This window comes from Ursus americanus, chromosome 3, assembly GCF_024610735.1.
Source record: "Ursus americanus isolate L20-20 chromosome 3, mUrsAme1.1.p, whole genome shotgun sequence".
NCBI classification, from domain to species: Eukaryota; Metazoa; Chordata; class Mammalia; order Carnivora; family Ursidae; genus Ursus; species Ursus americanus.
The window spans coordinates 12,074,728-12,090,729 of NC_142129.1; the positions used below are offsets into that span (position 1 = coordinate 12,074,728).

General features: G+C 55.9%; 2 gene segments (V, D, J or C); both read right to left on the reverse strand.

Annotated features, from left to right (window-relative positions):
- Positions 1-1,207: 1,207 nt before the first annotated feature.
- On the reverse strand, positions 1,208-7,623 carry LOC123789647 (T cell receptor beta constant 1-like). The segment is given in 7 exon segments: positions 1,208-1,472; positions 1,767-1,873; positions 2,025-2,042; positions 2,547-2,936; positions 6,537-6,665; positions 6,928-6,985; positions 7,603-7,623. Coding segments are annotated over 7 exon segments (744 nt in total).
- A 2,153-nt stretch (positions 7,624-9,776) lies between these two features.
- LOC123788848 (T cell receptor beta constant 1-like) lies at positions 9,777-15,867 on the reverse strand. The segment is given in 5 exon segments: positions 9,777-10,043; positions 10,362-10,468; positions 10,620-10,637; positions 11,142-11,531; positions 15,784-15,867. Coding segments are annotated over 5 exon segments (591 nt in total).
- Between the last annotated feature and the right edge of the window lie 135 nt (positions 15,868-16,002).

Consider the following 16,002-nt stretch of genomic DNA (forward strand, 5'->3'; position numbering starts at 1 on the left):
AACTGGGAGGGAATAATATCTACCACTATAAACCATCCAGCGTGTGGTCCTTTGTTATCGTGCTAAGAAACAGATACACCCGTTAGTCTGTTCCTGTGGGTCCTGCACCAGAAGTTGGGGGCGGCTACTCCACGGTCACCCGGTGACCGTCACACCATTCTGGCCACTACTTGGAACAAGCTTCCTGAACTTCCATCTTCAAGAGAACATGCCACGGTGTCACCGCTTACCAGTCATTTGACCTATGTTGTTGTGACTTCTTCACCCCCGGAGGAGGGAGGACACCTGCTTCCAGGGACGTGTGGGGGATGAACTGGGACAACACTGGTACCATGCCCAGCCCCAAGTCAGGAGCAAAGCCGGCCGCCAATAAGGGACTCCACCTTCCCCATCCTTTCTAGGCTTTCAAACTCCCTTCTCACCCCCAACTTCCTGCCTAATCGAGCCTATCTCTGGCCTCTCTCAGGTCCGTGGGTCGGGGTCTTCTTTCCCCTGATTGCATCCCTCCCTCCCCCGGTGCAGGGTTCTACTGCAGGGACTGTGACTTGCTGGGAGAGTTCACCCCAGGAAGATAACCGTGTCTGCCCCCAGCGGATGTGCTTGCCATGCTGCATTTGGGGTGGCCTGTGCTCTTGACCCCGTCAAGGGAAGGGCTGCCCAGGGGCAACACCTCAGCCCCTCGCCATGCCTTCCCCATGCCTGGCCCCGCATGCCCCCTTCTGTGAAACCTCTGGGCGTCACTTATCAGGGTTTCGACTCTGTGCCATCTTTAGGGTTCTGACCTAGTTACGCAGGACAGAGCTGGGTCTTCTGCTGAAGGCTTAAAACAAGACGAGATGGAAGCGTTCAGAACAGACACAGATAAAACCTAAATGTATAATAAATGAAACTGAGTCTGGAATTGAGAAATGACCAAGCATTCCAACCCACAGGTTGCCGTATCCTGGGCCCCGTGCTGAGGTGGGCTTAGGGCTCAGCTCCTCTCCTCATGCAGGTGCTCCCTGCTCCCTGCCCTTTGGACCAACCCTACACTCTAGGAGCCCGGAATGCCTGGATATGGGCCATGGAGCCCATCCTCCGTCAGGGTGAACAGGAGGAAGCAGCCTTACTCAGAAAGAAGGGCCAGTCCCTCCCTATGCTGCAGGGGTGGGGCCTTCCTTAAATCTTCAAAGGACACAACTTCATAGATACCCTGAGACACCGCAAGGCCCGCAGGACAGATTTATTGTTCAGTCTGTTTCAGTTTCAGGGTTGAGGAGCTCAGTCTGCAGGGAAGCAGAGGGAAGGGACAGGTAACCCAGCAGGAAAGAGATAAGAGGTGGAGGTGACTTTTCCAAGCGCAGCCTGGAAGCACGTCAAGGAGAATCTGGACGAAGAGGGTGAGCAACTCAGGTTCCATGCATAGTGTTCTACCCTCTCCCTCCAGCCTTTCAGCACTGTCAGAGCTGGTCTCAGGAACCCTTCCTCTTGACCTGAGGAAGAGAGGGCATTGTCAAGGTCCCAGAGGCCATGAAGAGCAGGAGGGGGCTGAGGGAGCCTGACCCTGGGCCTGAGTGTGGGTACAGCTGGTTGACCCTCCCCATTTTCTGACGCGGCATCCTGTAACGATCCCCATACTTCCTCCCCAGTCTGTCCGTCCCATTATAACGTCCTTGAGAAACAGGACATATCAGGGCCCAGTCAGGCTCCGAGACCCCCCATGTTCCATGCATAGTGTTCTACCCTCTCCCTCCAGCCTGCCTGCCCCGTCCTGCCCGCCTCCTTACCTTGGCCATGAGCACCAGGGCGCTGACCAGCACAGCGTACAGGGTGGCCTTCCCCAGCAGGATCTCATAGAGGATGGTGGCAGACAGGATGCCCTGCTGATAGGACACTGCGGCCGGGGTGGGGGGAGAGCGCACAGGGACCCGTGAGCAGGCGTCTCTGGCCCCCCCACACCCACCCCAGGGTCCGTGGTTCTCCACGCTCGGCTTCCAGGGCAAAACCACGGGAGATGGGGAGCAAGCAAGGAGAGGGTCACTTACCTGACGTGAAGCCACAGTCTGAAAGAGAAGAGGGGAGGGAGTGGATGAGAGACCCCACCCTCTCAAGCAGACAGAAAGCTGCCAGGTGAGGCCCACCTGAAGCTAAGGCAGTACCACTTGTCAGCCGTGCTTCAGTTAAGAGCAAACACAAACACAGACACACTAAGTCAGCCTTCTGGTTCGCGCGGACCCCCAGGCTCAGGCCAGGCTTCTCGCAGACGCGTGGACGGTCTTTCTGGTGCCTTGCCCACGGAGCCACACCAACCCGGAACCCCGTGGAACGTGGTGGCCCAGAGGGGCTGAGCCATACAGGCTCGGACAGTGAGGGGACCCCAGCTGCAAGGCTCTGCTGGGCTGAGGATCTGGGGGAGGAATGAACCCCAAGGTGCCCATTCACCCTCATGCTGGGCTTTAGTCTTCCCACCCTGCCCTGGCTCTGCCTGGTCTTCTGCCTGGACACCCCCCGGCCCCCCTTTCTGTGCTCCACCTCACTCCCCGCCCAGCTCGTCAGGCCCCGCTCACCTGCTCTGCCCCAGGCCTCGGCACTGATGTTCTGGGTGACGGGTTTGGGCCGGGTGGGGTCGTCCCACTTGTCATCGTCCCCGAGCCCGTGGAACTGGACTTGGCAGCGAAAGTGGTTGCGAGGGTTGTGCCAGAAGACGGAGGAGACCCTCAGCCGGCTGCTCAGACAGTAGTTCGAGCTATTGTCGTTGGGCCGCTCCCTGTAGGGCTGAGGGTCCGTGCTGACCCCATTCTGGACCTCCTTCCCGTTCACCCACCAGCTCAGCTCCACGTGGTCGGGGTAGAAGCCCGTGGCCAGGCACACGAGCGTGGCCTTCTGGGTGCGGGAGGTCTCTGCTTCTGACGGTTCAAACACCGTGACCGTGGGAGGTTTGACCTTTCCCAGGTCCTCTGCAAGGGAAGAGACGTTGGGACCAGGGCTGGTCCGAGAGCTGTCTGGGTTCAGGGTATGTGTGTGTGTGTGTGTGTGTGTGTGCGTGTGTGAGAGAGAGAGAGAGAGAGAGGGAGGGAGAGAGACAGAGACAGAAATCAAGAAAGACAGAAAGACAGAGAGCGAGCTGGAAATGGAGTCACCATAAAGCAGAATCATGTAGTACTAGGTCCTGTGTGTTGGGGGGTCACTGTCCCCATTCCTCTGTAATTGTTCTTCTGCCCCACCTGTCCTTTGTAGTCACCTGTAGACATTCTGAGCAATGTCCCCTCGTTGACGTTATTTGAGTTCTTCTCCATCAGTGAAAGCTTACCTGTTTACGTTTCACCATAGTATGTAGTAGTTATTTAAGTGGAGTGAGCACAGGATTGGAATCAGACTGTTAGGATCCGAATCTTAAAACTGACTTTGCATGCCAGTGTGACTTTGGGACAGTGTCTTAATTTTTCTGCATCATTTTTCATTGCTTGTGAAGGGAAAATCCTGACCCTGACTTTCTGGAGTGGCCGTGGAGGTTAAGTGACATTAGCATTCAGACACCCCTGTCTTCGGCCCGTGAATTGCTTCAAAATCGAAGAGGCTGAGGAGTAAAGGGGAATTGGGGATAAGGGGGTCTTTGAGGCCTGGGGACTCTCTTCAGATGACAATCTACAGATGGGATGTACTTGTGCACTCGGGGGGGGGTACCCTTTTGTTTCACGGTGTGCTCATGAGAATGTGAGGTTTTCCAACTTTTTTTGTGGGTTACGAGGTCTCCCCTAGCCATTCCTCCGCCTTGAGGTACCCCCCTGAGGTTCCTCAGCTCAGACAGAGAGCAATCTCGCCTTAGGTCAAATTCAGGGGTTCGTCAACCTTCTTTGCTCCTTTGCTTCCAAATGTTATACCCTTTCTACCAGTCAGCTTCCTAAATAAGCATCTGAGATCATCAGGGCAACGTCTTGCTAGCACTTGCTTTGACACAATTTTTGTCCGAAGCCTCCCTCTGCAGAGCCTCGGGCGAAGGCCCAGGCCACCCGCTCATTTGGCTGGCTCACTTCTTCTGGGTCTGCTCTCCATTCATTTTATCCTCCTCCTTTGCTTTCCACTGGTTTTTGTTGTTGTTGTTCATTTCTTAGCAATTCTGTTACAACGAAAAATCTCCTTATGAGACTCTAGCCTGGAAGAGGGAGAAAATGTCCTTCTAATGGACACTTCACATTGCTCTGGATGGGACCTAACTTCCAGGGTCAGCTTCACGTGGGTGTGACCTGGGTACAGGACCCCACGCTCACAAAGGCCCCACTCTTGGTTTAAGGGTCCCTGTCATCATCTTGAAATTCTAAATAATTTTTAACAAGAGCCTGACATTTTCATTTTGAGCTGGTCGGGCCTCCCATCCTCTCAGCTTCCTCTCCCTGCAACTCCTACTTGCTAACCCCCATGATGTCTAGGTCTTCACCGGCTGACCCACCAGAAGGGGTAACACCCTAACATCTGCACTGCCCAGCTCCATCAGTCCCTCTGCTCAGCCTGGTGTCTTCACTCTTGTCTCAAAGACCCTGGCTCTGAAACTGGACCAGCTCTCCTGGGGCACTACTGAATGTACTCCTCTGACCCCCTCTCAGTCCTTCCTGCAAAATTAACGATGTCCTCTGAGTCATGTGGGATGCTCCCCACAATGTTTACTGATGCAGCCGGCAGGACAAACAGGACGCCATGACACTCTGAAGCCCTGTCTACACAGCTCGGTGTGAAGGCAGGGTCAGTTTATCCTTCCATGTCTGTGAGTCCCTGTGGGGTGTAAGTGTCTGTGCTAGTGAGCTTCTATCTGTATATGCTCTGTTTGCGGGTGGGCGGGCCTCAGGCAGAATTGTGAAGTTTGTCTTTCCTGTTCCCAATCCACTGCTCTTGCCTACCCAGCCCACCCCTCCGTGACCCACATGCCAAATCCTGTCCCTCCTCAGGCCCTGGGCTCACCCTCTCCCCTCACTCCCCAGTGACTACCTAGGGAAAGCGTGGAGAAGAGAAGGACCGAATTTTAACAATCCACCTTCCCTGCGTACTCTGCGTGGGGTCTCCTGTTAGTCCCCGCACAGCAATGGTAGGGGTAGTATGGCTGACCCCGTAGAGTAGAGGGGATCAAGCTTCCCACAGATTCGTTTGCCCAAGGCCATCTGATCATCAGTGAGCCAGGGATTGGGAACCAGGTTTATCTGGCTCTAAGGTCGGTCTTTTCCCCACCCCTGCTGATCACAGGAATCTGGACCAAGTTTAGCTGAGCCCCATTGGATCCAGCCAATTGACAATCTAATGAAAAATGGGGCTTGTTGTTATCAAATAATCCAGGTTAATGTACCAGTAGCGTGAGTTTCTTCCCCTCTCTGGCCTCAACATTCTGGTCACCAGGTGATGTTTGAAGTTCCTTTCCAGATCTAGGAGCTTAGGATCCTTCTGGAAATTTTCCTCACCTCACCAACAACATATCTGCATTTTAATGGACATTTGCAACAACTGAACCTCGAGCACCACTGGCCTGTTGGCGCTGGGATAGCTACTGTGAGGTCCGAGATTTCAGGCTGGGGGGCAGAGGGAGACATGGGCGGGGGAATGCACCCCAGCAGCTGAGCGTCCCGTCCAGCCCACGGGTGGGGATGGGTGCTGTAGAGCTCAGGGGGCTCTCCGGCTTAGGAGAGAAAGGCAGGGGTTTTAAATATAATTTTAAGTGCTAAACAGTAAATCAACTAACCCTGCTTGTTTTGACTTTTTCTTCACTCATACTGATCTGCCTATTTTCTCTGCCTCTCTGTTTCTCTCCTGTTTCTCATTCCTTTTCTCCTCTGTTCAGCGGCCTCCCCTCCATCTACCTCTCCCAGGAGCCAGCCGGGCTCAATGCCCGCCAGTCCCATGCTTGTCCCTGCTTTTTTCCCTCCCCTCCGCCTCAGACCCGCTCCCTGCAACAGCTACACCCCTCCTATGCTCCCCCCAGCCCCGGTTTTCCCTTCTCAGTCCGGTCCCCCAATCCAGCAGCTCTGAGTCCTAGTCCATGCTCTCGTCCCCCACTCGCCCTGCCCCTAAATATCTCAGGAGCGTGGAAAGAGCCCCACAGCCCCCGGCCCTCCGCTCTCGTCCCCGGCCCGCTAGGACCCCGTCCCCGCCCCCTCGCAGGGTTGACCCCCGGACCGACAGCGGGCCGCGCGCCCAGCCCCGGCCCACCCTCGCCATCTCCCCGGTCCCGGGGCTGCGGAACGGCCGGGGAGAGACGCCCAAATCTCACCTATGACCGTGAGCCTGGTGCCGGCGCCGAAGTACTGCTCATAGGAGCACGGAGGCCCAGCCCCGCACGCAAACCCCGCGGCGCCCCAGCCGCTTCCCGCTCCGGCTCGCAGCCCGGACCCAGCGCGGGGAGCCAGCCAGGTGCCGGGCCGGGAAGAGCCCTGGGGCCGCCGCCTTCCCTCCCGACCCCGCGGCCACTCACCCACAAAGGTCAGCCGACTGCCGGGCCCGAAGGTCGGGGCGGAGGCTGCAGAGCACGGCCCCGGGTCCCCCGCCAAGAAGCCCTCCGCGCCGCGCGCCGCGCTCACCTAGCACCGACAGCCGGGTCCCCGCGCCGAAGTACTGGGTATTTTGGCTCACAGCACCCCGGCGCAGCACAAAAACAGGCCCGCCATGCCCGGCCCCACCGCACTCCCCGGCGCCCCGGCGCACCCCGGCTTACCTAGCACGGTCAGGCGGGTGCCCCTGCCGAAATACTGAGTTTCTGTACTCACAGCCCGGAGCCCCAGAACAAAAATCTGGCGCTGCCCTCTCCCGCCAGCCCCGCTCGCTCCGTCGCGCACCCCGCACCCAGCACCGGGAGTCCCGGCCCAGGCGCCGAGCCCTGCCTCTGAGCACAGCCCCAGACTGAGCCGGCCAGCTGCCCACCCGTCTCCATCCCACCCCGCGGAGCGCTCGGCCCCCAGCGGATCTCCTTACCCAGCACGGTCAGCTTAGAACCGGCCCCAAAGTACAGCTGCCCCGTGTTTGCACAGCTCTAGGGACCCAGGCGCAAACCCCTGACTAGGGGCTCGGGAGGGGCCAGCACCCACTCCTTGAGGGCCAGGGTCCTGGGAATGGTTCAGGCTGGGCAACCCACCCGCCTTCCACGGGGAGCGGCTTTCTTACCTAGTACGGTGAGCCGGGCCCCTGGCCCGAAGTGCCGCTCACTGTATATAACACAGTGGGCAGGGGCTGCCAAGAATTTCTCCTCCCTACTTCCCTTGGCACAAGCTGGGGGTGCACTCTCCTTCTCCTTCCCGGGCTTCTCTCATCCCACTTCCAGAGACAGCTGGACATGGTAATCTAGATGCTACAGGAGGTCATCTCCAATTTGCTCAGGAGAATCAACTGGGCTTGGGGACAATACAGTGGAGGTGGAAAATGACCGGGGATTGGTGATGGTGGTTTGGGCTGGAGTTGGGAAGTGTTCCAGGCTAAACCCTATCTCTTCCTACTTATAGGACCTGCAATCTCTCCCACCTTATTTCCTTCATCTGAAAAATGGGGTAATACATTTTGTGCAGTGTTGTTGTGAGTTCTTAATAAATAACGCATGTGTAAGTACTTTTGTCAAGGGCAAGTTTTATGAAAAGTGCCAGATGATGCTCCCACTTTGACGCGTCGGCCCTTCATGTTCCCGGGAAGCTGTCTGGAGCCAGGAGATACAGAGGTATTCGCTGAGTCTAGGTCCCTGCGGGAGCACATCAGGGACCAGCTCCGGAGACACTCCCAGCCACTCCCCCTCCAGGAGCTGAATTCCCTGGGCTGGGGAGTGAGATTCCCTGAGGCAGGGGTTTTTGTAAAAGCACCTCCTGTAGCTGAATCATCGTGGCCCCCCCCAGCTCCCACAATGTTACAGCAGGATACAAAAATGTTTCTTTCCCTCTGGTCCCCTCCCCCCACCACTGGGCAGAGGCAGGAAGTGCAGGTGACAGAGGTTTGATTGAGTGGGGCTGGGAGCAAACTCAGAGCACATTTAAAGTGGGGTGGGGCTGGGGAAGGTCATGGTGCTCCTTGGGGGGCGAGGGAGAGAGGCCCCGTGGCAGAACATACACCACTCTGAGGAGACCCTCTATGTCACCAGGTGTCCTGTCTAGGACTCACTGTGACCACCTGCACAGACTGGCATTTATAGTGAGGTGGGATGGGAGGAGCGAGGGGTGGATTCCATAGAGCGGGTGATGGCAGCTTGAGGCATGGGGACCTGCAACCTCTGCAATTGCCCATTGCTCGCTGAACAGAGTCCAAGCTCCTTATCCTTCATGTATTTCACGCATTTCATGAACATCTACGTGCTGAGCCTCCTGCTGGGGACCAGGACCTGAGTTCGCCCTCAGGGGAGCACCCCCCAGCCTGCCCAACGTCTCATCCCTCCTGTCTCTGAACGTTGTCTTGGCTAAGCACCCGCGAGTACCCGACCCTGTTGTCTCGGCTCTGACTGTCATGCCTCTGACTGTCACGACCCCCCGCCACCCAGGGATAATTAGACCAATTCTTTCTTTGAAGAGTTTGCCATGTTCTCAGGCTCTTCCGTGATGATCCCAGTGGGAAATTGAGTGCTAGCCTCTGACGGCATTTTAGTAGACAGCTCGCAGGGCCACTGGAAAGCGCCACTTCGTATTTCAATTGTGTCTGTTCTTGAATGACCCCCTCGTGAACAGGTGGGCATCCTGGGGACTGTGACTTGGATCTCTTTATTTTCTTGAAAGTGAGTAACAGGACATTGCAATCATGTGTGTTTCATGAGTGGGTTAGTGCACACGTGCACGTATGTAAATATATACATACATGCATACGTGTGTGTGTCGTGGAAGTGTGCACGCACGTGAGTGCCTCACGCATTGCAGTGGAGAGAGAAAGCCATGTGCTACATTCCCGTGAGTGAGAGAATTAGATGGCTAGTTCCGGCAACGAAGCGCCCGCGAAGGCTTCTTGTAGGGGAAGACGTTGGGGTTAAATCTTCAAGAGTAAGTAGGAGCTGGAGTACCGTGTGCCCAGGTGACTGAGTGCACAGCAGTCTGAGAGCAAGTGGCTCTGGGACGCAGGGTGAGAGGAGCGGGGTATGTATGGAGGGAGGAAGCAAGGGACCACTGCCTAGATGCCCTCCCCAGGACTGTGCCCTGCGTCACCATGGTGACCATGAGGCAACAAAGAGCTCTTAGAGGATTTCTAGAAATAGCAATAGGGCCGATTCTTGGTTTGGGGGACCTTGACTTTCTATCCTTCCAGGAACGGTCAGGTGCATTTTCACACCCATGTGCTTCACTAGAGAGACATTTTATAAACAGATTTGTAACTTAAATGGGAAGACACATGTGCTACTTGAGAATTCATCTCCGAGTCAGCGCCTTCTCTTCTTGGCTGGGCAGCCTGCTTGGTGATAAGCGCAAACGGTAGTGTCCTCAGGGAGACAGCTGAAAGGAACATGGCTGACAGTTATGAACGCAAGCTTCTCAGCCATGGGTACATGACCAGCTGGCAGGAGACACACCTGTGTAGGGAGACTCTTCCTCAGAGCACCTTCGTCCAGGTAGGACAGAAAGTTCTTACGAAAAATGTCACCATTTTTCTGGGCTGTTCCTGAGTAAGCCTCTTCAATCCCATCACCCCCGTTCACACGTACTCAAGTTCCCCTGACAGGGAGGAGCGGGGCTGCCCCAGGCAGGGTCCCTCAGCCCTGGTACTGGAGGGACCTGCTGTCTCCTTGAAGACCTCTGATTCTATCCTGACTGGAGTCACATGGGGGGTCAGAGACAGGCAGAAGAGAAATCCAGACACTCACAAGGCAGAGTCAAGCCAGAACAGGCCGTGTTTATTGATTCAGTCAAGTTAGTCATGCTGGGGTCCCCCTGGGTTGGGGAGATTTGGGTCATGAGCGTCCAGGTGTGCACGAACATAGGGGGGAGTAGCTATTGGGGTGAGCTGAGAGATGAAAACAGCTCTTGAGAAGCACTGGCTGCAAGTGGAAAAAGGAGAATCCGTGTTGGGACGATAGCAGGCTGGAAGTTGCTGGCTCTGCCTCTGAGCTAGCTTCAGGAGCCCTTTCTCTTGACCTGAAGAAGAGAAGGTTTCAGGGGTTACCAGGAGTCAGGAGTGATGGGAATTGAGAGGAAGTAGGATGGTCATTGACCAGATGAATGGTAGGGCTCTTCACAATGGCCACTGGGTTTTCAGGTGACCCCAGCTTCTCCTCTGCGTGGCTCTCCCACTGCGATCCCAGAGGGACAGTGTGTCTTCCCAGGTATGTGGGTGGACCTCCGTCTTCTTCTACTGCCCGCCACTGGCCCTAGCAGGGACTCTTGCTACTCACAGCTCGGAGTTGCCCTGTTTCAAGTGTCACTTCCAGGGCCCCATCCTGCCCGCCTCCTTACCTTGGCCATGAGCACCAGGGCGCTGACCAGCACAGCGTACAGGGTGGCCTTCCCCAGCAGGATCTCATAGAGGATGGTGGCAGACAGGATGCCCTGCTGATAGGACACTGCGGCCGGGGTGGGGGGAGAGCGCACAGGGACCCGTGAGCAGGCGTCTCTGGCCCCCCCACACCCACCCCAGGGTCCGTGGTTCTCCACGCTCGGCTTCCAGGGCAAAACCACGGGAGATGGGGAGCAAGCAAGGAGAGGGTCACTTACCTGACGTGAAGCCACAGTCTGAAAGAGAAGAGGGGAGGGAGTGGATGAGAGACCCCACCCTCTCAAGCAGACAGAAAGCTGCCAGGTGAGGCCCACCTGAAGCTAAGGCAGTACCACTTGTCAGCCGTGCTTCAGTTAAGAGCAAACACAAACACAGACACACTAAGTCAGCCTTCTGGTTCGCGCGGACCCCCAGGCTCAGGCCAGGCTTCTCGCAGACACGTGGACGGTCTTTCTGGTGCCTTGCCCACGGAGCCACACCAACCCGGAACCCCGTGGAACGTGGTGGCCCAGAGGGGCTGAGCCATACAGGCTCGGACAGTGAGGGGACCCCAGCTGCAAGGCTCTGCTGGGCTGAGGATCTGGGGGAGGAATGAACCCCAAGGTGCCCATTCACCCTCATGCTGGGCTTTAGTCTTCCCGCCCTGCCCTGGCTCTGCCTGGTCTTCTGCCTGGACACCCCCCGACCCCCCTTTCTGTGCTCCACCTCACTCCCCGCCCAGCTCGCCAGGCCCCGCTCACCTGCTCTGCCCCAGGCCTCGGCACTGATGTTCTGGGTGACGGGTTTGGGCCGGGTGGGGTCGTCCCACTTGTCATCGTCCCCGAGCCCGTGGAACTGGACTTGGCAGCGAAAGTGGTTGCGAGGGTTGTGCCAGAAGACGGAGGAGACCCTCAGCCGGCTGCTCAGACAGTAGTTCGAGCTATTGTCGTTGGGCCGCTCCCTGTAGGGCTGAGGGTCCGTGCTGACCCCATTCTGGACCTCCTTCCCGTTCACCCACCAGCTCAGCTCCACGTGGTCGGGGTAGAAGCCCGTGGCCAGGCACACGAGCGTGGCCTTCTGGGTGCGGGAGGTCTCTGCTTCTGACGGTTCAAACACCGTGACCGTGGGAGGTTTGACCTTTCCCAGGTCCTCTGCAAGGGAAGAGACATTGGGACCAGGGCTGGTCCGAGAGCTGTCTGGGTTCAGGGTGTGTGTGTGTGAGAGAGAGAGAGAGAGAGACAGAGACAGAAATCAAGAAAGACAGAAAGACAGAGAGAGAGCTGGAAATGGAGTCATCATAAAGCAAAATTACGTAGTACTAGGTCCTGTGTGTTTGGGGGTCACTGTCCCGTTCTATTCTCCCTCAGCTTTGCCACTTCTCTCAGTGACCCTGTGGGTGCATGCCGCTGTGTCTCTCTTCCATCCCCTCAGGTACAGTGTGTCCTGATTTCCTTGGCTTTCTTGGCAGTCTCTTTCTCAAGGCCTTGTTCCATATCTATCCAAAGAGTCCATCTGTTTTTCTTCCTCATTCAAAGCCCTCTTTGATGCATGACTATCTGTTCTTTCAGACTTAGAAACAGCTATGGCAGAGATGAACGAGCCTGGGATTTGAGGCTGAGGGTCCTCACCAGCAACATGACCCCAGGAAGCGAATCAACTGTTTCTAATGATCAGTTTCCTTGTGTACAAAGCATATGAGTATCTGTTTGGGTGACAGCATATACGAGAATTAGCCTTTGTTGCCTGGAGGAGACCCTGTTCCATTGCATTTGACGATACTTTTTTCTAAATGCTTTTCCCAACTCATTTTTTTCCCTTTTCTCTTGTGCGTGTGCGTGTATGTGTGTGTTAAACACGTAACCTGCTTTGAGGAGCCAAGAAGCCTCTGGCTATGATGTTATCAGATGTTTCACATTTATTCCGTTTATGCTGGGGCACACAGGGTGTGTGCTGGCTTGCCCAGGACAGCTGTAATCCCATGAAAGAAGCTGCTCATGGGTTGAACCCTTTATTCCTTCCAGCGCCCAGCAAGCCTCCCTGCCAGCTTTGGAAATCCTAGGTCATGGCCCAACTTGCTGGGTCTGAACAAATTCCAAAGTCCAAGGGCCATGTCATCAGAGCGCTCACATTGCAAAGTCCTGGGTCCTTTTTCATGCCTGACACACCGGAGAGAATTTCTGGAGTTGTCGGAAGGCAGGGCCTCATGGGAAGACACAGAGAGATGGGAGAAACCACATCCATCTCCCACGTTCCCATTTTTGCCAGAATGGACTGTGCCCTCTATTTGGCTCTATACTGACCAGAGGAATGGCTTTCTGAAGCAGAACTGTGGCAAACCCAGATGTCTGCACTTTATCCACTTTGGGAAGTGTTTCTAATGGGAAAATTGAGAGGCAGTTTGGGGAAAAGGCCAAAGTCTGGGACACAGTGATGATAAACAACAGGAAGGGAAAGGATGGCCCCAATAAGCTGAGCCTTTTACAAAGATCTCCATATAAGTTAGCCCCGAACAATTTAACACCCCAGGGGACTAGCACTATTATCCCCATTTTATACATCTCAGAGATTCTGAGATTTTCACTTTCTAATTGCTGGAACACCCCCCCCCCCAGCCTGTCCTGTGAGCCCCAGAGTTCGGGGCATTTCGAACCCCAGTAATTTGTACTTTCTAATTGTTATCACACTCGCTGGCACGAGCCCCCATCTGCAGGACAAAGTCTGCTCCAGCCAACCAGTCTGGTAGGACCCAGTGTCCCATTCCTCTGGCCTTGTCTCTCTGCCCAGCACAGACCCATCCCTCCAGGCCCGGTCCCCCACCTGTCCGCTTCCTCCTCGAGCACGCTAATGGTGTGTTAGTGTTTTGTGATGGGCCCCTCACCTTACCAGCCCAGCACAGATCCTGAGGTTTGAGAAAATGGGGCCTCCTGCCTATTTTCTCTTCTTTATACCTTATCTGTTACTAAGATGGCATAAGTTTCCAGGTGTATTTCCTCGGATCCTGCCAAGCACCGCGTCCCTGAGACACCTGTTGCAGCTCTCATGACACTGAGACACGGACTTTTGCCCTCAGGGCTCAGAAACATCCTCAAACCAGCCCAGTCTCACCAATCTGGCCCCCCTTCCACTGCCTCCTGAGCCCTAGATCCCTTCAGGAAGACACAGATGGATCTTTGGAGTCTGGTAGAGATAGAGAAGGAGGACGATGAAGGTCCTGAGCAAGTGGTAGACAGTAGGACTTTGACAGAGAAGACAGACCGATTCACCAAAATGGAGTCAACGGGGAAGGTCTGGAGATAGAATAGGAGGGAAAATGGAGAAGATCTGAATAATTTTAAAAAAAGGGGGGAGTAAAACAACACACTCTTAAAACAGGAGCAACGAGAGGAGTCCCAGAGAACAATGAGAAGCAGAGCGAGACCGCACAAAGCCCAAAGACTAATCTGGAGCCCTACACCCAAGGGTCCGTGATAAGCCCGAGAAGCTCCGGGAGGGAGGGGCGCTCTGAGCCCTGTCCTTACACCCCTGTCCCCCCGCCCCCCGCCCAGACTGATCGGTCACACACAGGCACTCCCAGCCAGGAGTGCAACCCCATACCTGTCACCGTGAGCCTGGTGCCCGTCCCGAAGTAGAGGGGCGAGTTATAGAACACAGCTGCAGGCAGCCGCAGCAAAACCCGCGGAGGCTCCTGCCAGGGCCAAGTCCTCGCTCTTGGGGACTGGGCTCCGTCACCCTTTCTGCCTGGATGTGTGGCTCTGGACTTGAGGGGTCCCGTTGGGGGAAAGGTCCAAGCATAGTATGGGGAGAGAGGAGCAGGCTTGGAGGGGGCACACGCTCACACATGAGAAGGAAGCACGAACCAAAGAAAGAGTAAGGAGGAAACACTGAGGACCGAAGACTCGGGGAGGAGAAATAGGGGGACCCACCAAGCCACACCAAGAGGAATGGCAGCCACAGCCCCTTCGAAGCTCCCCAGGACTAAGAGAGTTGACTTGACCCCTGACAACCAGGGCTGGGAGGAGAGATGGGGACCCTGTGTCCAAGGGACAATGGCCCTATGGCCCGGTCCTGCTCCTTACCTAGGACAGAGAGTTGGGTCCCCTCTCCAAAGTGCTGTGCCTGGTTGCTCCACAGCACAGCGAGAGTGTGACAAACCCCAAGATTGCTCTCTGGGGCCCTTCCTTCTAGAAGCTCGCTTCCACCCGGACTTCTGGGGACTGCAGCACCTCCCCTGCTCACCCACACTCTCCGAGCCTTTTCCCTGCTGTGTCCAAGGAGTCCTCCTGGGACCGCACTCTTCCAACACACTACCCCCAGGGAAGCCTCTTACTTACCCAAGACAGAAAGCTTGGTTCCACTTGCGAAATACAGTTTTTCATTGTTACACAACACTGCAGGCTGGTAGGAAAACTGCCCTTGGCTGCATCCAATTCCTGCCTTCCCAAGTGCTCCTGCCCGCCCTCCTCTCCCTTTCCTCTGCTGAATTTTGGCACCAGGAGGTGTGGAGGAGGGACTCATGTGCAGTGTGAAATGTCCCTGTCAGAGGACCGATTGGGCCCTGGGACCCCCAGCGCTTTCTCCTGTGTCCCTCTCCTTTCTGAGCCGGCGTGGAAAACAACAGGGGTAAGGCAGTTCTGAGGCCAGAGGCTTCCCATCTATGTGGCCATGACGGGGTGCCCTCCAAGGAGACAGGGGATGGACAAGGGGACCCCAAAGGGAGACTACCTGCCTCCCAGAAGGGGAACACAGACTTAGCATAGCCCGTCCGTGAAATTACTGGAGACGGAGCCTGTCCCTGCCTGTCTGCATCAAGATAAGAATTCAGAGCTTTCTGATAAAAATGTGCTTTCACCTAAGCCCCCAAGACAGAGGCTCCACCCTGACCCCTGCCCCTCGTTGTGGGTTCCCGGCTCTCTGCCCCGACGCACTTACCTACAACAGTGAGCCGGCTCCCGTCCCCAAAATGCAGGGTGTTTCAAAAGCACAGCCTCCCAGATCCACTTCAGAACCTCCCCCGTCTGCTGAGCTCAGCCGAGATTCGGGGACAGGTTGGGGTGTTCATGGATCTCTCCCCACCCAGAGCCACGGGCCCTGCTTCATATTTTCCCCACTCCCTTCCAGAGCTTGCCCAGGTCCCTGGACAGTCGGAAACAAGGAGCCGCAGTGCGGCCTCCTATGAAATCCAGAGTAAGGACACATATGAAACCCCTACAGAGAGCCCAAGCCAGTGAAGAAGACGGCCCAACGTCAGTGCTCATTAATTGCCTCCTGGGCTTTCTCTAGGCTTCCCTCTGTCAGGTAACCACTCAGAGGGGCAGGACCATCTCCTTTCCCGCCTCTGCCTTAACCACTATCCCAGGATAGAATCGTCCCCATCACACCCTGCCTGGAGACCCCCCACCTTACCGACAACTGTCAGCTTGGTCCCCGGGCTGAAGGTAATATCATAGCACACCAGCATGCAGCCACTCTAAAACCGGACACTTTGGACCTGCCTTCACCTTCAAGGGGCCTGGAAAGACCCAGAGTATGTCTTACCTATGACTGTGAGCCTGGTGCCTTCTCCAAAGAACAGTTCAGTGTTCACACAGTGACATGGGGCAAGGAAGCAGACAAATCTGAGGC